Raw genomic sequence first — 27,605 nt, forward strand, 5'->3', positions numbered from 1 at the left:
TGAAGAAGATTGTCTCCAAAGTGGCAGAGAGGCAGCAGAGGGAACGGTGGCTATGTTTGTGGATTAATAACTATTAATTCTCCTTTTGACTGTAATTGATGCTTAAATCTGCGCTCCCCCTCCCCCCCTCGGCAGACCTCTTGTCCCCCCGTCAATTCTGTCCTTCTAATAAGGGCATTATTCCAAGGGATTTCATGCATTCTGGTAAATCAAATTAGAAGGGCCGGTGACTTAGATAGATTGCAGCGAGTAATTAGAGAATCCTCGATGCCTTCCTCGCTGCCACTCATTTACAAGAGTCGGCTGCTCTCTACCTATCTGTGCCCAGCATGAGGCGTTGTGGGTTTGCATCACTTTCCCCCCTCTTAAAATTCCTTCCTTATGTCACTGGAGAGACAGATCCCCCCCGACCATACCTTGTCACCGGAGCTCGCGCCCCGCACAACGGACAGCGCAGTGGGACAGCCATTAATTGGAGCAACTTGGGTTGGTAAGTACCCACGTGTGTGTCAGTGACATGCGGGAGCAAGGAGATGGGCTGACACATGGAGACAGGGGACACCCTGGGCTGGGCTGCCGACCCCCCCCCCCCCACACACACACACATCCTACCCGCCCCTACCTACACACACACACACACATATGGACACACCTTCACATGCCCCCTCCTCTGCCCCCTGCACACTCTCCTTGCCCTCTGGAAACCACACCATGTTCTGGATACGGAGTCAGTGGTCACTATCCATGTCAGGGGAGCAGCCTGGGTTCACACGCCACCAATGTTGTGTGCTTCTCTGATTGTGTGTGTGTTTGGAGAATTAATACAGTGATTGTTTTTGTTCGAAGGATTCCCATGTTATATTTGTTATTAAAAGAAAATGACGTACACTTTTGAAAAAGAAAACCATATTTACCATATTTACTGATTTTAGTCACATGAACTTTAATGTTTTAGTTTTTCTCTTTCATTCTATTTTATACTTCCTTTACATTAATTAAATCTACATTTGTAGATTTGTAGCTAATTAGTTAAACTATGTAACAGATTTTTGCAATTGCTAACATTAGCTGTACACTGAAAAAAGTACATTGTTGGACCAACTTAAAAAAAATTACTTAAATTGGTAACTTACGTGAAATTAAGATTGTTGGAAATTAATTTAACTAGTTAAACACAATTGCCAACTTTAATGTAAAAAAACTTAATTAATTTGGATTGAATTGAGGTTGTTATCTGATTTTCTTATTTCAGTGTATTTCCACTGCTAAAAGAAACATGATGCTCGATACATCCAGTCTCGATGATTATACAATGCTCACTTAGACATTTTCTGCTTTTTTAATACGTCTATCATTGATACTTGATACTATACATTTTCAACACTCAAGATATCACTACAGTCAAGACCCATACATTTTGTACAACCAGTAGAAATGTCAAAAGAAAGTGCATCTCGTAATGTTAAAGAAAGTGATACAAAATTCCCTGTATCCGCCCCCATGGTCAGAATCACAATCAAAATAGGTGGTAATGATAATAATACATTTACTTGATATTTTCAGGGCAGGAGTTTCCATTATATTTTAAAATGTCATTTAAAATACTATTAGGAGGCCTTCTTTTAAGGAGCCGAATGTTTGCAATTGAAAATAAAATGTTTGTGAAAGCGGCAGACAGAGGAATCAGTCGGCAGAGAGGAGCGTCTGTCTACCTCCCAATCATCCCACAGTCCAAAGTCCTGACAGCTGCACTCCTTCCTGATCTACCGTACCCCTCCGTGGCATTTCTCTTCCTTTCTTTTCCACTTCCCCTGCCCCCCTATCACAAAGCCGCCTGACAGAGTTCACTTTTCTCCTTTAAGAGGATGAATGAAGATAAAAAGCAAAGCAAAACGGAGCACGAGAGGCATCACTTGCTTTGATTCATGATGGCTGGGATGTTTGGACGCTCCTTTACGCAAGCCCTGACTGTTTGGCCGGCCGGCTGCTCGCCTCCACGGCTGCTTCTTCTAACGGAGAGCCGCGGACTGCTCGCAGTCACATCGTCAAGACATCAGGAATGGCTGATTATGGTGCTAAATATTGATCTCTGCCTCACATGTGTCAAAATTCCCCCCACCCTTTAATTAGAATTTCCCCTCCGCGCCATACAGGAACTAACTGAATATATTAGAGCACTTCATGAGGAGGAGGGGGGTGCAGCTAGTGGGGCATAATTGTGACCTCTTGTCTTGCCTCTTCCCTCCTGAGTTTTGAGATGACTCCCAGCCTGTCTAATGCTCCCGGCCTCTGTGATAATCAGACTTATTTTCCCCATCTTATCACAGGATGATTGGCCTGGCTCCCCTCGTCTGTGTTCCCCTCTTCCCTCTGTCTCGTCCCTTCTTTCACAACGTCTCCTTCCCTCTGCACCGTGTCCTCTCCAGCTGTTTCCCTCTCATCTCTTTTGCATGGGCTGTTTGAGAGGGCTGTCTTATAAAAGGCAATTGCGTTTAAAGGTCCAGTGTGTACGATGGAGTGAAAGGGATCTATTGGCAGATATTGATTATAAAACAATCCTAGTGATGTTTTCACAAATGTTAAATCATCTAAATTGTAAGAATTGTGGTTTTCTTTACCCCAAGAACGGACCCTTTATATTTAAATACTTTATATTTACATCAGGAAATGTGCGGGTGTGCTCTGCCGAGGCCGCCATGTTTTTTTTACAGTAGCCAAGACTGGACAAGCTAAACAGCTTTTGAGTTTTTATTACAAATGAAGGATACGACTCATGTTTGGAAGGGGAGGGTGAGGTGGTGAGGTGAGGGGTTTTCATCTGCAATATGCAACTTTACCACTAGATGTCACTCAATTCTACACACTGACCCTTTAAACACGGCACTCCTATAACATTTGGTGCTCACAATTACCCGTTTAAAAAAATGTAAATCTCCAAATTGATGCAGTAGAGTCGGAGGTAGTGTAACTTTTTTATTCCATGCTTTCTCCTTCCTGGTGCACGGTGCCTACCCACAATACAACTCTGCTCCATTTGCTCCGTTTGCGGATTTTAGTAGTAGCAGCTAATGAAGCCTTGAGCAAATGTTGCTCAGGTAGACATGAGGATCAGGCTTGGAGTTATTGGACCGAGCCTTTGACTCAAGTGATATCACTCGAGGCATGTTAGCAGATTTTGCGCAGCGCCCTCTAGGGACAGTAGAGGGCAGTTGTCCTCATCAAGACGTGTCAGCAGACGAGACAGACTAGCACATGCAGTCGGTTGTCAGTCAGCTTATTATGACCGTTATTTATGTTTTAGTGGCCAGATGTGACATTATATAGGGAAACAAAGTCAGCATTAGGAGAAGGTCTGGATAAACCAATACATGTAACTTTGTATGTATCTTTGATTTTCACAGTATAAGAGAAAAACACCCTGACATCAGATCACAGTGTTAAAATCCCAAACCCATACGTCAGTCACTGTTTACATCCGATTTTTGAAAATGTCCTTTCCTGCAGGTCCGATCATTTATATTTCTTATCCCACTGCACTGTCATATGTTTTTACTCTTCAATAATACATTTATTTTTCACAGCAGGGGGGCTGTGCTCATGTTTCAGAGACCTCACTCCTCACCCTCTTCCCCAACCCTCTCCAGCTCTTAATTCCACCCTTTCCCCGACTCTCTTTTCTCTCTGCCCTCCGCCCCTCCTCTCGTCCCTCTCTCTCCATTACTTGAGGTATAGGAGGCGCTGGTCGTTATTAAAGGACGGCGGCAGGCTCGCCGCCAGTTGCATTCTGGCGAGAGTCAAGTGCCACAAGGTGCCTTTTTCTATTTGTTTGTTTCATGCTACACTGCACCAGCCACTGACCTGTGCTAGCCATGTCGAGCAAAGAGGGAGGCGGGTTCATCCAATCAAAGAGCGGCTGAAAATTAACACTGATCTTTTCCATTGCTGAAGAGGGACCGTGGCAAAAGGCAATTTCATGACCATGGGGTGGACTCAGGTTTTTTTTTTTTTTTTACACTTTTATTGATCATTATATATTTTTGTATCTGTTTACACACACGATTCATTTAATGTTTACACCAAAGACATCAGGTTTGTGTTATAAAGCACAAAACACTTTTCAAATCCCTCAAGTTATTTAATCTCAAAAGCATTTTTTTTTTTCGATTCTCACTCTTGAAATATGATTTTTTTTAATATCAGATTTTTTTTCACAGTGAATTCAATCGGACCCCCTGCAATTCACTACATGCAATATTCATAGTTGATCCATTGACTGCTATTCAAGCGGGAACTATTTGAAGAGGGAAAGTTCATGTGCATTTTTGATGGATTGTGCATGTCGTCCCCTACTCTATATGGATAGAGAGCTTGTTTGAAGGTCAGTGATTCTCTTCTGTCAGAGTCTTCCCTCCACACTCCTTTTTGGTCGGGAAGAATATCTCCGGTCTTCACTCCATATTTCTCGAGTGCTTCTAGGATGACTAGGTTGGATGACCTTGAATCCTGGTGGAGATGAATCTCTTTGAGTCTCCACCCTGTCCTTTTCTCTGGGAACTCTGTCATGAAGAAAGACAATGACCTTCTCCCATCGAGCTTCTCATGTAAAATATCTACTTTTCCCGGCTCGCAACCTTTTCATGTCTTTGATATTTTATGTTTTTCAACTGTATGTGTTGAAGTCCACTTTCCTCCAACGCAACCTCAATAGTCAAGTTGCCTTTGATTTATTCGTCCGTTTTGTCTGACAAGTTTCAATGTTTAATGCGGTTTTTTCAATTGTCTCCCTGTGCATTAAGATAGAGGGTCAATATGTAGAGGCGTGGTCATTTCGGCGTGTGCATACCTTGAGTTAACGCGTCGGAACAAGGGCTTGAACAAGGGTTGAGTGGATCTTGAGAGTTGGCAGGTGCATTATTGCAGCAGGCTCTGCTTATAGCTTGACATGTGTGTGCTGCTAATCTCCCAGTGATATGACAAAGCTGTGTGGGAGTCTGGGCTGGATCGCTTCTGTCTGTTGTGACACACACACACACACACACACACACACACATCATAACCCCTCCCCCTTTCCTTTTGTCCAACACACACACACACACACACACACACACACACACACACACCATATTCCCCTCTTGACCTTTCAAGTATTCCACCACTTTACCATCTACCTGCACCCCCTCCCTGTAAATGTGTACTTACATGTGCTGTGGTAGATTTGTAAAACCATCACTGCATGCATCTGTTTGTGCTGTAAGTAAATGTATGTATCCAGGCACACACAGAAATCCATGCAAACCAGAGAAGAGACGTGTGCATGTTTACCAGTGTGAATGCTGGCTTAAAAGCTGTGATTCTTATTTTTTTTTTAGCTACAAACAAATCTCTTTTTTGCCTTTTTGCAACAAAACGGTCTTTCAATTTGGAGACGCAACATTTCTCTGGGTCTGCTTGTTTAATCCGAGGGTTACACTGCAGCCCGGCGCACAAAAGAATCAGGGTTGTTGTTGTTGATCATTTTGCTGTTTAGTTTTATTGTTGTCCTAATGAAACACACAACTTCTGCCATTTCTCTATATTTCTCACAACATAAAAAGTATGATTGTGATTTCTATTTAATACCTTTGAAATATTTAATTTAAATTTGGTGCATGTATCAGACCGTTATTTGGAGAGCAGACATGATTTGAGAGCAGAGACAGAGAGAGATATGCAACACTGTCCCCAGGTGGAATCAACCCAGGGACGTTTTCGATCGCCTTCATCTGCTCGGTTACCGGGTCGCGCATGTACCTGCTTTTTAATGTGGATCGCAGATGATAGAAGACCACCATACACACACACACACACACACACACATGATTTGACTCCCGGACATGAACAGATTACATGTGCATGGGTGTGTTATTTTATATGTTTCACTTCACATGGAGCAGTGGCACAAACCATAACACAGGACGAGGGCATATTCATGTGGGAACCGAGCCAGTGCATCTGACCATGTTGACATTTTACACACGGACACTGATGAGGGGATGGTTTGCATCTCCTGCACTCGGTCACATTGTCGCTGTGGAAGGTGTAATCGGAGGGAGGGTAAAACAAAACACGGGTAATGATCAGCATTTTTTCGACAGAAGGGATTTAAAATGTAGTAATTCCACCAAATGTTTCAAATCTGTTAATGAATCCACATAAGTGTAAGGTGGCTGTGATAACATTATGTAGATGAGATTGTCATGAGCCTTGTTGTTGGTCGGTGATACCCCACGTGCGTCATCAACACCACATCCTTCTGCCAGTGTGTTTTTACAGTTTGCTCCTCGGTCTCCTCGAGCTTCGCCCCAGAGACCTAATGCATCATTTGAGGCTCATACAATTCATTGCCTCCCCAGCCACTGGCTCCTACCCGCCTGATGGAGGCATTTTGCACCACTCAGAAACACGCACTGTGTGTCTGATCCCTTCCTCCTTAATATGTCCTCTATTACCATCAGGCATTTATGCCTGTTTTTTTCTACTCCAGTAACCACTGAGCACTGGCTTCATTAAAACTAATTGAATCGGAAACACGTCTGCCCGAGGAAACATTAACTCTTTCCATAAAGGAAATTTCCGATTTCATTTTGTCAATAAGGTCAAAGGACTGAGCCCATGTGTTCAATACTGATACATGCAATGCCCATAAACTCAGACTGTACGGCTATTTAATTTAGATAGACGGAGCATCTATCAAGAGCCGGTGTGCTATTTGAACTCCAGTGTTTCCTCCTGATTATATGATAAATATCTGATGTTTTTTTTTCTCTGCAAATAAACAGTTTTGTGCAGAAACCTGCAGAAGTCCCTCTCTGCTGTCGTCCCGTCAGAGTCATTGCATTATTAATTTCTTGTGGTTAGCATAATTGAGTGTTGGTACAATAATGGTTTTCACTGACCACACTTGAAACAATAATTTGATGGCATCTGTCAGAAATCAATGTGCGATCGCCGAGCACACACAGCTGTTTAATACGAAGTAAATATTTATGAGTGATCTGACAGGGAATCAAGTTCAGTCAATCTTCTTTGAGAGGATCTGTGCGAATGATTAACCTCATTTTACTGGTGCTGTCTCCACTGGTAATGGCCATTAGAGCTAAGAAGGAGTGAGGCCTTTGATTTTTGGCTCCTCATCATTCACAGCTTGTCGCATCCCTTCATCCTTCATACATGGCTGCTGAATTGATTGTCTGTTTAGTCCTATGAATGATAAAGCCGCTCTGGGCCACAGGCTGAGCGCGGGACAGACACGGCTCGCTTCCATCTATATGCAAGGTGGATTTCTCCTCCCGCCTCGCCGCTCGGAAATCAGCTTTTTGCATTATTTATTGGACGATCATCACCATTTCAATATGGTAAATCAAATAGTCACAGTTATACAACTATAGACAGTCGTATCCAAAGGGCCATCATTCCGCTCATTACTCATTCATTTTGTTTAGAGCTGTGGTCGGCGGGATTCGTCAGTTGTGTAATCAACGTGTTATAGTGCCGGCTCGTCCAGCAGCCGCCTGCCTGAGCCGAGGGGAAAGGTAACCTGGAAAAGAAGTGAGTCTAAATGTGGGAATGTGCACGGACTAGCAGAGGAATCATAGAAAGCTGTGGAGACAGGTGGGATGTAACCTCGACGGTGAAAAGCAACATGTCAATCGGCATACTAAACACTCAGACGAGATCTTTAAATTGCCTTAATTTGGAAGAAAGACGTTTAATAAGGAGGAGGATTTGCATTTCTACTCATATAATTCTACTTCAGGTCTTGCTGACAAGTTTTCTTATGGCATCCTGGTGTCACAGTAACTTTTAATGCACCGTATAGGCTTGATTGCATCCAAGTCTGAGAAAACGACATGTTCTGAAGAGATTCTCAGTGTCATCAAGTCAACATGTTTGGACAAAGTAGCACAGAAGTTTGCAGCATGTGTATTCCACCTCCATCTTCTTCCACTGGCTGCCACTGCACTTTTTGCTGCTTCATTTAAAATAAAACATTTCTCCTCTTAGGTTTGAGCAGCTTTGAGGTTTCTTCTCCAGATGCCTACCAAGTTCTTGCATGGTGCAAAGGTGAAAGGTCAATTCCTCCTCAGACAGGAGAACCGGCTAAAGCCAAGGCCGGGCTTATCTTCCAACCTCACACATCAGACCTCCACACTAAACCTAAGTCGTGGCCAACACGGCAAAAACAATCACGATGAAAATAATGCCCTCATTCCGTTTTGCTGCTGGGGACTGGCTGCTGTCTGTTAATGTTAATGGTCGCCTCACACGTCCTCCTGCAGACGGTCACCACACTCAGCTACAACACTCCTCTCCTCGAATCCTCCCCACACACACACGAACCTGTCAGATTGCATCACAGAATTAGGCAAAAGTGCAACAATGTGCAGCTGTGCATGCCACACAATCCATGACAGTCACAGTGTGCGGCATGCATCTAATAGCGGCCGCCTACTGTGGACGTGGAGGAGCGTTCTCTGAAGCTCACACGGGCTCACTCTTATAATGTGATGCCTTTTTCTCACTTTGTGCACAAGCACTTAGCAGCAGCCTGGCGAGGGGCCACCTTCACCTGCATGGCGCCGGTTTGTTGCCCTCCATCCAGGAGCTGGAGTCAAGAACTATTCCTTTTTCTTTTTCCTCTTCTCAACCCTGCTAACGCCGACACCATCAGGACTAACCTTCTGCGGCTGTCGAGTGTGGGGAGAAAATGAAGCTGTGGGCTCTTAATGAATTTAGACTCCGAGTCCTCCAGCACATGTAATCATGCACAAACACTGACAGGAGTCTCGGCTGCACGTGTCATGCTTTATTGTGTGGAGATAGACATGTTTAAAAACCACAACTGTACTTTGAGTCAATAGAGGGAACTTGTGACAGTGTAATGCACCCCTTTCAGCAGATCTGCTAAATGTCAGCAAACTGGTTCTGAGTGTAATCCCAATTTGCCTTGGAATTAGCTGTTTCGCACGTGACGATCTAATTATTTAGACAATTCGCTGCCTGTCGCTAATATCTCGCAAAATAAGCTGTTCCCTTCATCTCGATCATGTGATAAATGTTGGAGGAGAGGAGTCCCAGACATGCCTCGGAGCCTGGCCTCACTCCCCCCCCCCCCCCCCCCCCCTGACAGGACGAGAGGAGAGGCGTTGTGACAGCCGCACTGCTGCACTTGGCGCGGGCCCATCACCGCCTCTCTGTGAAGCACTTTCACTCCTGCAGGTTTGGTGCGCAGCAGCCTCTCAGAGTGCCTTAAATTGTCGTTGCACGGGGACAATAAGTAAATGGGATTAAAGTATATGATGTAGGACTTATTCTGGTATTTATTTATTTGTTGCCTGGCTGTAACCTGTGTGATTTAATGGCCGGGGAAGCGGGAGGAGTAGCGGCAGAGAATCAGAGGACTCCCCCGGGGAGGTTGGTGGGAGGTTGACGGTAACAGGCTTACTATTAAAGTACAATAAAGCAAAGCAGGTTACTGCTTCTTTTCATCAAACCACGGCGCCGGTAATAAACGTTTTGATTTTAGACAGAAAAGGGCGCATGTATGTGCACATCGTCTCGTTTCCTCTTGTTCCCTGCAAATGCACAATTACGCAGACAAGTGCACAATATGAAGCGGTGCCACCTGTGCACAACCAGGTCTCACGTTGCACAATAAACGTAGCTGTACCATGAAGGTGTTTTCTGCTCATTTATAACGACAGGCTGCAGGTATTTTTAATTTGAATATGAATAAAAGTGTTAAATAGTTTGTTTTTTCCTCGGGTCTGACTTCGCTGCAGGTTTGTGACTTTATATCCTAAATTATGCGTTTTGAAACATATATATTATGTTAAAATGGAAACGGCATGTTTAATCCTTATGAATTATAAAATCCGACGTTTTCTTTTTGCCATGCTCGTCCAAGAGAATAAAATCCACTGTGTGTGGGATCCAAACGAAATACGAAGATTCCTATATTTAATCCGTTGTAACCTTTTCATTTGTCAAACACAAACAGACGTTGAAAATGAAAGAGATTTCAACAGCCAGGGGTGGACTAAGAAAAGCGTCTTTTTTTGTACATTCTTGACATTTTATGAATATAGACACGCATGCAGTGGGAAAAACTTTGAGCTGCTCAACAGATTAAAAGTGATTTAAATGTCATTTTGACGATTGAAATATTCACACAGCACTGTGCTAGAATAAATGTTCAAATATAATAGAAATGTGCATTTAGACAGAATCACAATCTTAAAATAGAGCATGAGTAGGCCTGCGCAATATTTGCAACATATAGTCTTTCGAGGCAAAAACGTACTTTAGGTATTTAAACTAAATACCTATCGATAATTAAAATTCAAATGAAGTAAGGTTTAGTAAAATAAAAAAATCTATTAATTTGTAAGTGTTTGTTTTCTGAGCACACAGGCCTGTAGGTGCTGATACTGAGAAAGCAAAGGAGTTTAAGTTGGACAGTAGTATCTCTTATATCTTACCTCAATGTTTAAAGGGCTACTTGATTAATCAGAGAAATTATTTAGCAAAGAATTGATTTAAAAGTTTTATTCGTAAACATTAAATATTTCTTTCTCTCTAAAGTTTTTTTTTTTTTTTTTTAATTCGGCACCAAATGCGTTACAGAAGTTGTCAGCAGGTACATCATGATGTCAAAAAAAGATACGGGCCTATAGATCACACACTCACGAACCTCCGGATAGAAGATGGTCAAGTTGTGTCCCTCCATTCCTTTTTCCAAACGTGGTAAATCATAACTATACCTCAACGTTTATAAAGACATAAAAACAACAGACAACGTGCTCAGCAATGAAACTCGGATGGTTTGGAGTCGTTTAAATTGCACCATGCTATAGTGTAGCTCTTTGCAATAGAAATAATAAATATATAGAAACGTTTATATTCAACAGCAACAATACTTACAGCACATACAAACAAGGAATGTCTGACAGTTTTACAAACACCATGGGGTCCCTCATTGTTCTATACAGATGAGATATTTTTCCACATATGCTTAATACATAAAAGGAGTGCCATAACTACGAATCTGTATCAAATCTAGCAGACTACATAGTGTCCGGTATATATTATATATAGACATCACCTTAGCAAGTGCCTATAAAAGAAAGCAAAGAAAAAAGGGGGGGAGAGAGAAAAAGAAAGTAAACTAGAACATGCGTTGTCTTTTCTGGATACTTTTTGGGATCCTGTCAGAAACACATAGGCACGAGTCAGAAAAATGAAAATGAAATATTTTTTTTTTTCATTATAACAAACTTTGTACACGTTATAAACCGATGCATTGGAGGCATCACATAATCTATCGTAATATACAGTGAGTGTGCGTGTGTGCGCGTGTGTTCGTGTGTGTGGTCATATATATATATGTATATAAATATATATAAATGGAATATATTACATCTGAGTATGCTGAATCAGTGGAGCCGATGTTAAATAAACAGTAAGTGATTGTAAAACTGGATTAACTTTGTTGACAGTTTGTTTTTGTTCACTGGAGAGAAAAAAAAAAGAAAAAAAAAAATCCCCACTCGTTTGGTACAACAACAACAAAAAGAAAACAATTGTCAGAGAATTAGAAGGCCTACACAGCAACCACACGTTCTGCCTCTTTATCTTTTGTCTCCTTCGTGAAACCTAATGGGGGAGTGTTGTTCTATTCGCCTACGGAGCTTGAAGATATTTCCCGAAATAATAATAACACCGTTTAAAAAACATCTGCCACGTCTGACTCGAAACAGTGTCTTTTTTTTTTTTTTGGAAGTTCTTTGAGGTGTCGCCCACCGAGGAGTCGGGGCTCAGAAAGGCAGGGTGTCGAGGAAAAGTTTGTCAATTATTGCCGGCGGAGGGACTAGGTCTTCTAGTTTTAGGTAAAAGATACGCTGCAGACCTTGGGTGCAGAGCGTGCGCAGTTCGGGGAGCTTCCCCAAGAGTTTTGACAAGTAGTTGGGACGATTCAATCCACCGCCACTGAACGTCACTTGGTCTTTTAGGCAGTTGACGATCTTGTTTTGGAGATCCTCGACTCTCTTAGGTTCCTTGAGCCCGTGTCGTTCTGGAATATAAACATACAAAAGAAGATATGAGATGGGGGAATTATTTCCCATGCATCAACTGTCTGTGCTGCATCGCATTGTTTAACGCCGACGGGTTCCACAGGCGCAGCAGCCGCCTTTACGCACCTGTTACCATGGCCAGAGCTGCGATGCAGGAGAAGGCTGAGATGTCTATGTTCATGCTGTGTAAGTTTGAGGAAAACTCCACGATGGCGTCCACCCACTCTCCGAAGCCACGGACGCACTGTAGCCTGTGTAACACAACTCCGTTACAAAAAATAAGCTTGCCTTCCACTGGGTTGGACCTGCAATTAATAAGAAAACGACATTAATTACGCTCGGAAATAGATGGGAATTTAAGAGCCGTCTAATTATTTGAGCAGCTAATAAAAGCCAAAGCAGTGAAGCTTGAAGGGGGAGCTGATGATGATCTAAAAGCTCGGGTTGTTTTGTTTGGCACAATCGCGCTGCTCACCTGTACGCCAGCCGCAGGACAAACAGTTCGAGGAATGCGGACTCGAAGAGCAGATCTTGATCCTGCTTCGGTAAATCACAGAAGCCGGGGATCTTCTCCGCCCAGCCCCGGATGATCTCCATGGAGCCCGTCAGGAGATCGTAGAACTGTTGGATGTGCTGAGTGTTGTCTCCAGTCATTTGGTAGTCAGGGTTTGCCTGGAACTGGAATTTAATTTAAACAGCGTCTTAATGAGGTCCTTTAAAATATATAATCCGTGAAATTGCAAATGCCCATTTCGAAGAGAGGGAGAGAGAAAAGGAGAGCGTCCTTCTTTTCTTTTTTTTTTTACTGTTAAATTCATGTCTTCTTTTTATTAACTTCTCCAATTCAGTGCAATTTACTTAGGGGAAAATATGCCACATTAAAAGCCCAGACAAAGTTAGGCATTCGGCGATTTATTCCAGCAAACTTTCAAAGCAATAAATTGTCGTCTGAAGCAGGAGCAAATTAAAAATCTCCATCTTGTTGAGCTTTCTGTTTGAGCCACTATCCTTTTTTTTTTCTTCCTCTCTTCCTTTTATGCGGTTGTTTTATTTCTGGGTTCTTTACTCACTCGTGAATAGTCCAAAGCAGACATGGAGGGGTTGGAGTCCACATGGGCCCGAACGAGTGCGCTGATGAGGCTCACAGGCGGCGAGGGTGGTGAGGGCTCCTGGGGACTTTTGGGTTTGGACGGTAGGCGTCCTCTCCGACCTTTGAGATTATCCGTTCGGACCACTGCGTTTGGAAAAACACACGTCATATGTATAAGTCCACATTATGTATCCCATATTGTCGTGCGTAAAAGTTTAAATGTGGATTAGATAACATTCCAACGCTCAATTACGCACACGAACTCCCTGTGTGTCAGTGAGGAAATATCAACTATAAGTCTAGAATAATTGAATGCATGGCTTAAACATACCTTCTCTCACCATTCCGACGACCATGCACTTCTGGAAACGGCAGAACTGGCAACGGTTTCTTCGGCGTTTGTCAACAGGACAGTTTTTATTTGCTAAACACACATATTTCGCATTTTTCTGGACGGTGCGCTGGAAGAAGAAAAAAGGAAGAAAAACACATGTCACTCCGCAGGCCTATCACTAAAGCCATACAACATGTCGTACATGGACTGTGCATGCTTGCTGCAGAAGGAGAACAGATGAAAACGATATAATATCTGTATCATCTCCTGCACGAACCAACAAGAGGGAATAGACTGTCAGAAAAATACATATCCGTGTTCTGTCATATTTTACTTGCACCTCCGAGATCTATGTGTGGACGAGTATAATTTTCACGTATAGATATTTAACAGGTACAAATTAAGCTGGTGCTGGAAGATTCATGTTGTAACTCGCAGTGAGGATGTGGTTATGATACATGTTTTGGCTGCACCGTTATTATTTTCTAAGAGAATTGGACAGTGTTTATTTTTTCCTCAGGAAGCAGTGCATGAGGGGCATCTTTCATTTAAACACACTAATGGTGATTCATGATTTCTGTCATGTGAGCCCACCTTGAAAAATCCTTTGCAGCCCTCGCAGGTTCTCACTCCATAATGCTGGCAGGCTGCGTTGTCCCCACACACAGCACACAGACCTTCGTTTGACGGAGATCCTCGGGACGGGGGCGATGGCATTTGGCTGTCCACCAGCTGGTGGCCGTGTCCGAGCTGCAGGGAGTGAGGAAAGGCCAGGCCCGCCTGTTTCCGAATGGGCACCGCGAAGCTCTGGCCGTCCAGGCCCCGGTGGCCGCCCGGGTTGTCGTGGTTCATGGAGACGTGCAGCGGGCCGTCGAACCGCATCTGACAGCTGGAGACGGGGGTGCCGGGCGGGGACTGCTTGAAGGAGAAGAGCGAAAGCCTCGACACGGGGTTCTTGCGTTGGTCTATCATGTGAGATGTGGCCGCAACATAGTTCTGGTGGAAACTGTGGAGCGAGCCCGGGTCCTCCCACATGTGATTAGGCTGAACTGGGAAGTTTGGTGTGCTCGGGGCATGAGGCGAGGGGGGTTTGAAATACATAGGCCCAGAGTGAGCCATCATTTCCTCTGACTGAGGTGGCAGGTGGCCCTGCTGATGGTGGTAGTTGTGCATCTGGACGTCCTCCACCTTGATGGAGGACTGCTCTCCGGAGTGGGGCATCTGATACAGACAGGGCGGTTTAACGTCGTAGCCTGTGTTATAGTTGTCCATGAATGTACTGAAACTCGGGAGTGAAGTGGTGGCTGTGATCTCGGTGTTGGTCAAGTCCATGCTAAACTTAACAAACTCGGGAGTTAGGAAGTCGCAGCTGTACTCTCCGGCCGTGTGGTAGCTGTAGCTCTGGGAAGCAGGACTAGCTCCTTGAGGTGATGATCCATACTGAGCCTGGACGCAGGGCATGGCTGAAAACCAAACCGGGAAATCCACACGGTCAGAATTTCTCCAGTAAATCTTCGAACTGTGAATAGAGAAAGTTTTACACTTTAGTTAATTTCCTCTCATTTCCCTCAGAACAAAAAAAAACTGTATAAACAGTACTTGAGCGCTGTCATCTTAAGATAAAACAGCATTACACATTTATACTGTGTGAATTAAGTATTTGTAAATAATTGTCATATCATACCTCAAGTCTCCTGACAGTCTTTCGGTGACACTTGAAATGGATAATGTCAGGAGTTGTGTGGGTGTCCGGATTCAGAAAGGCGGCTCTGTTCTGGATCGTCCCCTAATAAAACACACAACTCTGATATTTACTATACATTGATAACAAATAAAAAACATTCTAAAAATGACCAAAAGATTCCCTCTTGTAAATTACGCACAAACGAAAGCAGATTTCTTATTACGCACAGGATTTGGGGAAATTTTCGTTAAAATTATTAAATAGATTCGGACAACATCCCTCATATAGAAACTGATCAGCATAAGTTGTCTTTTTATTTTATCACTATTGTGTGAAATATTTGTTCTTGATGAACAGATCAACTTCGCGCACTGGACATCCGTGACAACTTGTCTGCAAAGGGTGGAAATTCCTGGTGAGGCACCGGTCACATCAACAGATCGGAACCACTGTGAGAAAGATTCACCTCTGTATCATTTCAATGTTTGAGGTGGAAAAAAAAAAAGTGAATCCGAGAAATAAAGAAAGAAAAAGATCCGAATGGCTGAAACAAAAATCTGTGCAAGTGAAGCGCACACGCAGATTATGTTGCAAAGGCAGAGAAGAGTGTGAAATCTTACCTCTTTCACATCAGGATCGTGTCTTTCAATCCATGCGATAAGCATGTAGAGGGTATTCATCAATTTCGGTAAAGGCTCCAAACCATGAGCGTCGGATACCCAACAAAGCCAAGGCAGGCAAACCCGTGTGACTCCGCGCACTGACAGCAACACGAGCTTCGACTACCCAGTCTGGCCAATGTGGCTTTGTTTATGTGAGCTCTGGATGCCGTGGCCCACGTGTTTCACGGCGCGACGTCATCCGCGTCGACAGAGACACAGACCAATCCGCACGGGAACTTTCTCAAGCCCCGTTTTTTTTTCTTATCCGGCGAGTGTGTTTGGCTTGTGATATGTGTTGTATGTTGCTTCCCACATGGACATCAGCAGCGAGGTAGTGGAGGGTAGTCCCGCCTAAAGTCTGTGCAGACACACATGTGTTGGCCGGGGACTTAAATCAGGCTTGTTTTAAATTGGCATTAATCTATGGGATGTGATTTCGTGGCTTTTTTTTGGTAATCCCAGCTCTGCAAAGTAGATCAGGCAAATTGTGATTATCTGGTAATTTCTGCTTCTCGTTATTATGGTGGAATGGAACTTTTGCCCATTTTTCTCACCACATTTCTCTGGCACAACCATCCATCTCTTGGTTGCAGCAGCCAATATTTATGCTGTGGTCTCAAAACACATCAGAAAAGTGAGAAACATCTCAACTGACTAGTATCTAGATAGTTTATTACCTTATTGTGGTTAATTGACTGTAAACGCTAGTGTACGTTGGCACATGTGGGTTATGTCACAATGAGGCTGATATGCCAGATTCACTACACTCATATGAAACAGCCCTAATGAAGCAAGGGGGGGGGGTACATTTTATTCTTAGTTATCTTCTGACAGGACTTTAGTTATTCAATTGTGTTCCAAATTTAGATCTCAGATTGGGGTGGGGTCGTGCCTATTCATAGAGCTGGTGTATAGTGTATGTGAGCTGCTGAAGGAGGAAGGGGGGGGGGGGGGGGTAATTAGTGGGCCTGTAGCCAGTTGTCATTGGGGTGGTGGTTGTGAGTGTGTGTGTGTGGACGGGGGGGGGGGACGTGATAGGAGCGCGCAGAATGGAGAGTGACGCAGAAAAACGCTCAGGTGACGCAGTCGCCAAAATAATCTCTGGGGCCTTATTGTTCCGCAGCGACGGAATGGACCGATCTCAGAATAATCTTACACCAACACATTGTAGCCAATCGTGATGGCCTACGTTTCACTCCCTTCCCCCCCCCCCCCCCCCCCCCCTCCGCTAACATATTGGCCCGGGCAGCAAGCCAAAGGAGAGGGCACATACATGTGCTGCATGGGTCCACTTGCGCGTACAAGCAGCCAGAATCACATGTGGCAGCAGCGCCATGTGTTCTTGCTACAGGACTGCTTCTTTATTATAAGAGCAACAGAACAGCCACCACTCTCATTGTTTTCTTTTTTTTGTTTTGACTGTACTCAGAGCACACAAGGACAGCGTGTGCACAGGGGAGGGAGGGAGGGAGGGAGGGGATGCACTATATCTGTATATTATGGTTGCTCTCACCTCTAGAGGACACTATTGTTCACCAGCCATACATCAAGCGGCCCCTGTTTCTTACAATTAACCTTCTTAATTAGCCTAACCCCATTAAGGCAGTGTGGTCACGCCCAGTCGTTTCGAGGTGCGCATCGGGGCAGGATTTGTAAATTACATATTCCACTCGTCATAATGTGAATATTCAGAAGAATAGGGCTCTTGTAAAAGTTCTGGCGTGTTCCTTTTTAAGTTGTAATTACCTTGAAAACACCTCCCCCCTTTTTTGTAACACACTTCAGTTGCATCTTTAACGGGAGATTTCCAGTTTGACGTGTGCGTTAAACCTCTGCACTGTGCGCTAAAATCTCCATGGCGCACATCTGCATAAGAAACGCAAACTGTGCTGTCTGAAAACACCTCTGCTAACACGGCCACGACTGTCTGTGTGTATTTACTGTTATCCATTCACCATTAAGAATAACAATTAAAACACAATTAACAGTTTAATTGGCCATTTTACCGAAGAATAATTAACTTCCCATTTATGTGCGCAATTAATTGACAGTCATTTGAAAGAGATCAGCCATAGTTTTTAATCACGCACACAAGTTATTTCCTGGGAGTGTTTTTATTTTTTTTACTTTGAGGAGATGTTTACTGACAGTATTGCGCGCGACCATGTGCATGCGTGTGTGGGGGAGAGAGAGAGAGAGGGGGGGGGGAGGAGAGTGTGCATGGTTTTACATTGGCTCACATGTTGAAGTTCACTTTAGGTAGCTACAATCTGGGAGTGTATACAGGAAATGCACGTTATTAATGGTAAAGGCCCAGTCCTCATCTCTAAGTCTCAGGATGGCCACTGACTCACAGGTTGAGGTGAGAGCATGAAACTAAACGTGGTCATCCACCATTAACCACATTTCTACTGATTTGCCTCCAGATAGTAACTTGACTCCATGTTTATTTGTCACCTCCAAAAAAAAAATATCTGCACTTATGTCTGCAGCCTCGAATTCGCAAGTGGTGCACAGCTTCTGGTCCTCCATTAAGTCCACTTAACCTCTGACCCACATGTAATAGTCAAGTCTTCTACTTAATCTGGAGACAAGGAAATCCATCAGTTTCAGACAACGATGCAGCTGTAGACAATCTGTGGTGTGCTGCATCCTAACTTCTCAACATGTTCTGTGGTTACCTCTACACAGTTAATGCTGTTATGAGTTATTCATCTTTGAGGTGCGTGACTGAAAATGGCCATTCATGAGTATTCAGATACTCGGCTGATAAAACTGATCAGTGCTGCATTTGAGTAAAATTGTGAGTGTGATAAGATACAAAATGGTCTCTATAGTGTTACTCAGGACACTCAAGTACTATATTTAAGTATGGTCAGAGGGAAATATCATAAACAATGATATGTGACATATTGAACATTATTCTATTAGCATCATTGTGATCAACTGCAGCATCAGACAACTGTCATCATGTTTGTGCATTAGTGATTATCCAATAATATACAATGTCATCATTTGAATACCAATGTAGTCTACCTATCCCTCATCTGCCCCAGTGTCACCGGATTGGCCCACGACCCTCGCGACCCTCCAGGATAAGCACTATAGTTAACCGAATACAATTTTGAAAGCTGCTTTTTCTTGTAATGGCGTATTTTAAATTGTTTAGTCTCATCAAGAGTACTGAGTATGCTGTGTCTGGTCCAGGTCGTGCAATAAGCAATAAATGAGACAGGTTTTTATATCGTCTGTGTGTCGTCATGTACTTAAGCTATTACCATGGTTTGTATGCCAGACTGTGCTCGTGAGCAAACTCTCCGAGTGAGATAAACAACATAGTGGCTGATTGGTGTAAATACAACACAAATTATGAGCTTTGTTTGAGAAAGCAGAGAGATTGTGATTTACTAAAATTCTTTAAAGGCCTAATTATCGATCCATATGTTACTTTACATGGTTTGTTTCAGTTACACTTTTTTCTGAAACTGGAGGAATCATGTTGGGAGTTGTTCCAACCCCGCTTTAATTGTAGGTAGTTTGTGAAACCCGGTGGCCACTCGCTCCCACAAACCTCATTTCATTTCCAAGCACCGGCAGGTATCAAACTTTCTGGGAATTGAACAGCCCGACCCTGAAGGCATCCCTTTGCTCAGTGTCTTCTTTCCATTTCTAGATTCTCACTTTACAAGCTTAAATGTCTACTTAATATGCTTTAATGCCTGCTCTTTAGAGCCAGGGAGCACTTCATCACTTTTATACACCTTTATATAACACACTGTTAACTAGCAATGCCTTATGGAACAGCTTGTCTTGCAGCTGGAAGGCGCCTCCATGGCATGATGGAGGTACCTGTCCACCATTCACAATGAGACAGTAAAATGGGAATGGAGGCCTCTGCATACTGCTGCCGTCTATATCAGTCAACGATGAATATTCATGAATCACGGTGTCATGACATGCTCTGTAATTGCCAGCAACATTAGCAATGACACTGCTGGTATCAAGCCCCTGCATATTCATGTGGTGGGGCAATATTTTCTCGTGGTGCTGTTTTTCTCCCCCTTCTTCTTTCTTCTCGCTCCTCCGGAAAGTGAAAATGTATTCCGAAGCTGCAGGTGTCCCTGATGCCACAATCAATTGCTGGCTGGATTGTGCCCCGGTGAAAATCAGACAAACCATTAGTTTCTGTGTCATTCTCTTTGATTAATAACATATCTGAATTATAAAAAGGCTGACATGGACGCCAAAGAGTGTGAAGTGCATCTCTTTGTAATAGTTATGAATGTGGAGCTTAAGGACTCTTGAATATCTTTTCTTTGGCTATAGTGGGCTTTATTGGTCACTTTTAAATGTATTGATTTAATTCAATAATAGGCTTTAGATTATTGAATTTGGAATGTGCTTGTTTGTCTCTTATCTGAGTTGTTCGAGGTGTGAGTAGATTTCGCAGCTGCAGGCGTGGTGGAGAGCGCGGCAGATTTCTTTTTGTGCTGGAATTTGCTGAAACTCCATTTCGGCCGCTCTAAAGTGTCCTAGAATGGGTAATGAGGGAATTGGATGGAGCTTTGCCTAAGTTGCAAAGCTTTCTCCTCAAAGCAGCTTGATGGGAGGACTCTTTCCTCCTTGAGGCTTCAGTCTGGTGCAGCGCAACATCTGAGCTGTGGTGTGAGGAGGTCGTCCTGAGCTCTACACCCGAAGTGGAGGCAGCGTAGAGATGGTCGCATAGTTTACACAGAAGTGAATTTCAAATAGGCACAGCAGTAGATGTGTTTCCAGTATTCGGATACTTTACGTTAAGATATAATATGTAGCAAATGTACATTCAAACCACTAGACTTATGTTGTGTAGTTTGTTTTGTGTAATTACATTATTCAAATTGTTTCAAACACCCCCAAGTTCCCCAAATACTCAAGGTAACATGATCATTTTATTTTGGTTGCTGTTAAATTGGGTAATTTCCGCTCTCCCTTTGGCTTTACCCATCTGTGCTATGACTTCCATGGTAAAGGATGTATGATCAAGGAAATCCACACTGATAGCCAATTAGCCAGTCTGATTATTTCCCCCTCATGTTTGTATTGATCACGATCATTCATTCCCCTTTGCTGTGTAACGTGAATATAACTTTAATACATTACCATATCCGTGAAAATTTGAAGACCCCTAGTGGCACACTGTTGTAATCAATACAACAGTGTAAAAATGTTCCTGCTTTCAAAATCCTACAAGAGTAAAAGAGTATAAATATCATCAGCAAAATGTACCTGAATTTACAAAGTACTTGATCTTCAGTAAAAATACAATTTGACTACTTCTTAAGTACAGTACGTGAGTAGATATACTTTACAATCTTCCACAATAATTTTTCTTTCCTAACGTTAACCTTTAGAAAAACTTGGAAAAACTACAGCCTGTGTATTTCGAAATGCGACTGAAGTGTGAAATAAGGCCCAGTGAATTCAGTGTGTTTCAACAATGGATCACTTACACTGAAATCTCTGCTGTTCTGTTGCCTCCTTTTTCCTGTTGATCACCAGCTGAGCTGTATCTGCACGGAGCAGTAGGAGGCATGGCATTCCACGAGGAGGTAATAGAAAGGCTGTCGCTGTCGAGGAGGGGGCTGTTTTATTTTATTTTATTGCCTAACTGAAGTGGCAGCATATAAAAGAACACAGCTGAGATTGTCTGAAGTGTTGCAGAAGAATGCTCAGTGATCTGCATTATGTGTTCGGGTTGTCAGTCCATCCGTCTGTTCCCAGATCGCCTCGACGGAATCTCTTCAAATTGTGTTCATGTGATAACTTTCTCTGTGGCCTTACAAAGCAATTATTTGCTCTTGTGAACGCAATATCTTAAGAAGGCCTCAAAACTGCCCCTTTCAAATTTGGTACAAATGTTCGCTTAGACTCACAGATTAACTGATTACATTTCAGTGGTCAAAGGCCACAGTGACCTCAATTGAGTCTGAGTACAAATGTAGAGTGAAACTGCACTGGTTGGCGGATGCGTACATTCACAGGGTAGAAATTCTAGTATAAATATAATGAATTTAGTCCTTGAATTATGTTTTATGATTACAAATTTAGAAAGTTTGGTATATATAATCTTATATTTGTATCACAGTTTCATTCTATGGCTCCAAGACGTTGAATGGGATAAATAATAAGGAGCAAACTGAAAGGTAACTTAGGATATGCTGCATCCTCTGTAATATTTCCTCCTCCTTCTAATAGATGGCAGATTGTATGGTGCATCTGTAATGAGCACATGACTAACAACCTCTGTGAATTGGAGAATGGGTGTCATTTGTCTTTTTCTGCTTTGCTTATTTTAGATTATCCTGTGCCATCATCTTCTTTACTAACCACCAAGTTTTCCAATTAGTCAGATTTGTTAACATGTCTCCGTCCCATTCATCCGTGTATATGTGTGTGTGTCTGTGTGTGTGGGTGTGTGTGTGTCTGTGTGTCTGTGCCACATGCAGATTTCGTGATTAATCTGGAGAGACAATATTTTTGAAATGGTATTGGGTGTGGAATATAAACAAGCATGTGATGTATTGTTTTTTATTGCTTGACGGTGTCTGACAGCTTTGTCACAGAAAATGCATGGCTCCTTTCTTCCTAAATCCATCATGAGGAATATAAAGACATATGCATAATAATGAAACACATTTATTAATATGTACTGTCCCCCGGAGTCATATGACAATGAAATGGATGACTGGTTTTCTTTTGCATGGATGCTATAGGCCTGTGTGGCGTGTGTGTGGAGGCCGCCGAACAGGTAGACGCTGTGTACATGGATGAGCTCTGACTTCTGTGTGCTCACAGGCAATAAGTTGCTTTTTACCTTGGTTTGAGCCAGAAGAGCTGGAGTTGAGTACTTCTTCGGTGGGAAGTTCAATTATACTGGTTGTCTTTAGGACCTGACCTGCTAAACACAACCTTCATACTTGTGCTGACAGAGGCACGACTCATTGGTTCACACTGTGGGCTTTGCCAGCTCATAGAGATTGTGCGTGGATACGAGTAAATTACCCTTAAAGGACAGGTTTGATGATATAATATTTACTTTTTTTCTTTTCAAAATCCCTTAAAAATCCCAAAGTCAATATACATACATATATATAGCTAAAATACTTGGTCCATGTACTGTTATTGTTTGTTTTTGTATCTAGTTGTCGCCAACAGAGTGTATCTAGGGTTCAGTAGCAAACAAACTGATGTGTTCCATATTTTTCTTCCAACACAAGCGCCATTGGTTGTTTCGAGGAGCCTTTACAGAGGTTTTTTTCATGGCGGACTCTTGTTCAGCCTCGGCTTGCAACCACAAATGGGTATTCTCCATCCTGATGTTGCATAACCTCCCCACCATTGTGATGGAGCTGCTTCCAAGCCGCCTCTCTGGGGCCTGATCCGTAAGGCGCTCCACATATCTGCTGTGAAGTCTAGAGCAGCAGCGTGTTTGGACTGGGAAGATTTCCGCCCATAACAAGTCTGCGGGCATTAGTCCAATCACCGCAACAAAAAAGAAATATGAATGATATCTCTTTTATTCTCCTCCTGTTCGCGAGAGCATCCTCTTGTGGTTAGCATCACATACCAAATCAATTATCTACGCTGCTGGTCGGAGGCTTCTTTTAATGTGTTTTTTGCCCCTTTTATTTACTCAAGTTGTCTAATGGTGGTGTAGAGGGGGTTTTCAAACCCTTTCTTCTAATCCTCCGCTATTCTTCCTTTCTTCTTTTCAAAACTGGGATTTGCAGACCATCTGGGACAGCAAAGAAGCTTTTAATAAGCAAGGAGAGATTTCAATGTTTTTTTTAAAAGTCAATAAAAAACTCATGATTTCTCTCAAATACATTTGTTAAAAATGTTCTTGAGAAAACTGATGTTTTCTAGATCTCTGTTTTCCGGATTTATTTTCTTTTAGTGTGTTTTGCATGCAGTTCCTTTTTGAGATTCATGCTGTCAAACCGGCGGAAATGATTGTTGTTTTTAGCCAATGGAATATGTATGGCCCCGCTATATTGTTCTAGTCATGAATATTACAGTGGAGGCTTGTGCATATGTGAATAGTATCTTGATCCATTCTAAAGATTTGGGACAATAAGTATCCAAATGTTGATGTGCTCCTCTGGTTCCCATCGTCAGATCTCAAAACTGCCCCTGTGCCGCGGAGACAATTTCTCATCAGGCACCAGCAGCCGCAGCACCGAGCTCATTCACGGAGGAGTCCGATATCTACAGAAAGCCATCACGAAATTGGATTACAAACAGGTAAATGCTTCATTTTTTCTCCGCAGCTGACACTTATCCGCAGAATTCCTGGTCCCTCTGGTCATATTGCTTTATTTACCCTCCCATGTTCATTTTTCATTCACGGGGAAGCAGTGACATGTTTGCCTTCAATGACTGCCTGCCCGGGAATTTTCTGAAGTTATTTTAAAGAAATCTTACAACTTAGCAGACCTCAGCCGGCATCATACAGTGAATTAATTCACGAAATTATCCCCCTCGGTAATGGCTGGAATGACGCCCATGTGTCCTCCTTTGTCTGCGAATTGTTTAAGACGAGTCTCCAAGGTTCAAAGTGAAATGTCACCATTTTCTGTTACATTTCACCGTATTTGAGAAATCTCATTATTCTGGGCTTGTGTTTTCTTTAGGAGCCTTATTTTGCCATCTGTAGGAACATGCGAAGGTCCTGGAGGTGAGCAGCAGAAGAGACCAATTAGTGTGATTGCACGAATCGCAACTGCCTAGTCAGCATCTCGACAGTAAAATGTAGGCTGTGCTGTACGTCTCGGATGAAAAAGAAGGGCAAATTAAAGCGACTTTGTTTGGAGCTGGGTATTTCATGCTTACAGTCACAATAATATGCTCCCCCCAAAACCTATATATCTCATTCAGGTCTCCAAACCTACCAACAAAACAGCCGGAAATTACATCTTGGTTGTTGTGTAGTTCTCACGCCAGCAGGACGAGGATATCTGTGATAGGTCATGGCTGTCGTTCATAGTTGCACACAGATTATGTCTAATTTATGACTTTAAATCCACAGATAAAGATGAAATCAAAGTTTGAATTCAAATTTAAGGTGAAACTTTTGGATGATCAAGTCAAAAATGACCCCCAAGTGTCACTTGTTCCAACCAAAATCTGAACTATTGGTGCTTTTCTTATTCTTCTATGAAGGTAAAATGAATATCTTTGTTTTTTGTGTATAGGATGAGTCCAAAAAAAACCTAGATGCCACCTTTTCTATGGTTTTCTGACACTTAGCGGCTCAGGAATCAGGGGATCTGTTCAATGATGGATATAAAGAGTTATTTCAGGCCTAATTAAATAAGTTTTACTTCTGACAAGTTTTCCATTTCAACTCTCCTCTTCACGATAGTGAAACTGTCCAGTTTCTTGATCACACCTATATCAGATGTCGCTGCAGGTGTTCAAGTAAAACGGACTGTATGTTTTTCCCTCATTCTACCTATTCACTGATCATTTTTCACCTCATAAACCAGAAGCAGCAGTAAACCTTTCCTTAGATAAAGGCTTGGAGTTGGGGAAGATGGAGAAGTTCAGCCGAATGGTAGTAAACTTTACAATCACCTTTGGGCTGAGAGGCCCATTGGAGTGTAAGGGAGACGGAGGAGCGGTCCACGGCGTCTCTGCACCATCTCCCCTCTGCTCTCTTAGACTTGGGTGAACTCAGGGGCCCTGATTTGATTGGTGCAGCTTTGAATCATAAGCTTTAATTGTGCCTGACATTTAAAGCTTCTCTCTGGTATTTAAAGCAGTGTACAGGTGTGGCTCATTACTGCGAGGGGGGGGGGGGGGGGGGGGGGTAGGAGATTTTCTGATTTCTCTCTCATTGCTGATCTGTGGCGGCGTCTTAACTCATCACGCTGCCTGTCAACATCCGCGAAACCCCTGCCCCGCTCGCACAAAGCCACACGCGACCCGGCCATCATCAGTCAAACAGGAGTTCAGGCCTATCATGAAATGATGGCCACCTTTTTCAGTGCTGCAAACACTGTCAAGGAGCGGGAGGCTGCACGGGGAATAAAACGAGTGGGACTGTTACCTTGCACTGGTTTCTTACCCTTCAGATGGTGAATCTTTCATAGTATTACAAGGTTGTGATTCACATACTCTGCTGCGCTCATCCAAGACAAACTGGTTGTTTATTATGATGCTCGAAGCCTGAAATCCTTCCTTGAACAGTTTTAGGTGTTCTGAGAACATTATAATGCACCATGAAAGTATTCAGTACCAATCACTTTGAGCAGTGTTCCAAATTGTAGCACTTATCACAGCTGGAGATGCAGCTAACAGCGGTCTGACTGCAAAATGTAGTTTTCTCTGGCCTTATGTGAGCAAGTGTGAGAAAAATGCATTTTGCTTTCAGAAATATATAAATTTATTGTGCAGTAATTTCAACTTGTAACACATCTATAGAGCTGAATTGTGCATTTGAAAGCCTGCTTTTTGCTTTTTTTTATGCGATGTGTGACAATTCTTCCTTAAAATGTCTGAAATCGACGAGACATTTTAAGATTAAGATTAAGATTACCCTATGTTATGTATTCTGTTGACTTGTGTACGTACATTATCCAAAATTATCCCTAGAGCCGGGCAGACGTTGAGATCAGTGTGTTCCGGCACCAACAAGAAAAAGTGTAATTAAATACAGGTTTTTTGTTATTTGTCAATAATCATAAATTCTGCATCAGTCTTCCCCCGCGGAATATCTTGTGTCTCACACAGCCGCGTAATTGCTGTTTATGTGAGCGTAAACAAATGAGAAACAACGTTCTTAAAGCAGAAAATAGCCAGTGGGCATCGCGTTCCAACCGGTCCCAGGATCCATCTATCTGCGGGCCATATGTGCCTCGTGTTGGCATCAGAAAAACAAAGCATATGTTGATTGTTAGCCAGGGTGTACATAGCATGTCCTGTTCACTCAGGGTCTCCCTTGTAGCTGCAAACTCCCAACTTTGTTTCTCTAGGCTATCTGTCAGACTTCATTTAGCATTTGAGGATATGTGGATTCCCATGGACTGCAAAAAGGCAACATACTTCTGAGGGAGCGCGGCCACTATCTGAGCAGTGATCTGTCAACCTTATTCATTTAGCAGAAGTAAGTAGGAGAGGGGGTGTTTTATACAAGCTATTTATATTTGTTCACTTTAATACCAGTAGATGGTAACAAAAAAAAAAAATACTTCTACAAACCAGGAGTATCTGGGGGAAAATAACCGAGAAAGCTTTTGGTAGAATTTTCTATCTAATTATATAGTGCTGCATTTGATCCTAATTGGTGCAGAGAGAACAAAGGGATGAAACAATAAAAGCATTTGACCACTTACACGTATTTAATATTTCCTCAAGCAGTCTTTTCCACCCCTATTCCCATACGCAACTGGGTACATTATGGCAGTGACATTTTCTGTCCTGACCTTCTTTACTGGGGATCGGGCTTTGACTGCTCGGGTTCATCTCCTCAGGAATTTTCAAGCCATCACGGTCAGATAGTTTCAAGATGTAGACATCCTGTAGCCTCAGAAAATGTAGTCTTTGCAAACATATAATTTAGCAAGAAATGGCAAACAGGTTCCAACGCCCCCTTGCACGTAAAATCGTGTTCTTATAAAGGGGAATTTTTTTAATATTCACATTTCACTCTGTAGAGTTATAGATGTAATAAATGTGAAAC

At 42.8% G+C, this 27,605-nt stretch overlaps 2 protein-coding genes across 2 annotated transcripts in view; one reads left to right on the plus strand and one right to left on the minus strand.

The window, feature by feature from the left end:
• Positions 1 to 24,714, plus strand: part of LOC133967752 (aerobic glycerol-3-phosphate dehydrogenase-like) — an 89,376-nt gene extending 64,662 nt beyond the window's left edge. Inside the window, exons 3-4 of the mRNA XM_062403396.1 lie at positions 24,041 to 24,166; positions 24,556 to 24,714. Coding sequence (XP_062259380.1) covers positions 24,041 to 24,166; positions 24,556 to 24,603 — 174 coding nt within the window. The 3' untranslated portion in view covers positions 24,604 to 24,714. The remainder of the gene's footprint in view (positions 1 to 24,040; positions 24,167 to 24,555) is intronic.
• On the minus strand, positions 10,631 to 15,979 carry nr4a2a (nuclear receptor subfamily 4, group A, member 2a). Its single transcript, XM_062403387.1, has 8 exons — positions 15,842 to 15,979; positions 15,222 to 15,323; positions 14,132 to 15,056; positions 13,535 to 13,664; positions 13,184 to 13,347; positions 12,589 to 12,791; positions 12,240 to 12,418; positions 10,631 to 12,112 (listed from the first exon to the last, which is right to left on the minus strand). The coding sequence occupies exons 3-8, from the start codon at positions 14,996 to 14,998 to the stop codon at positions 11,856 to 11,858; spliced, it is 1,800 nt and encodes a 599-aa protein (XP_062259371.1). The 5' UTR covers positions 14,999 to 15,056; positions 15,222 to 15,323; positions 15,842 to 15,979; the 3' UTR covers positions 10,631 to 11,855.
• Positions 24,715 to 27,605: the final 2,891 nt, after the last annotated feature.

This window comes from Platichthys flesus, chromosome 13 (assembly GCF_949316205.1).
Source record: "Platichthys flesus chromosome 13, fPlaFle2.1, whole genome shotgun sequence".
NCBI lineage: Eukaryota > Metazoa > Chordata > Actinopteri > Pleuronectiformes > Pleuronectidae > Platichthys > Platichthys flesus.

What these genes read in the sequence shown, in the direction of transcription:
- nr4a2a (XM_062403387.1), bottom strand. Translation starts at nt 14,998, where the DNA reads ATGCCCTGCGTCCAGGCTCAGTATGGATCATCACCTCAAGGAGCTAGT. An exon ending in CGTCGGAATGGTGAGAGAAG is followed by an intron (nt 13,348 to 13,534) that starts GTATGTTTAAGC and finishes TTCCAAACGCAG; the next exon opens with TGGTCCGAACGGATAATCTC. An exon ending in CTGCTTTGGACTATTCACGA is followed by an intron (nt 12,792 to 13,183) that starts GTGAGTAAAGAA and finishes ATTAAATTCCAG; the next exon opens with TTCCAGGCAAACCCTGACTA.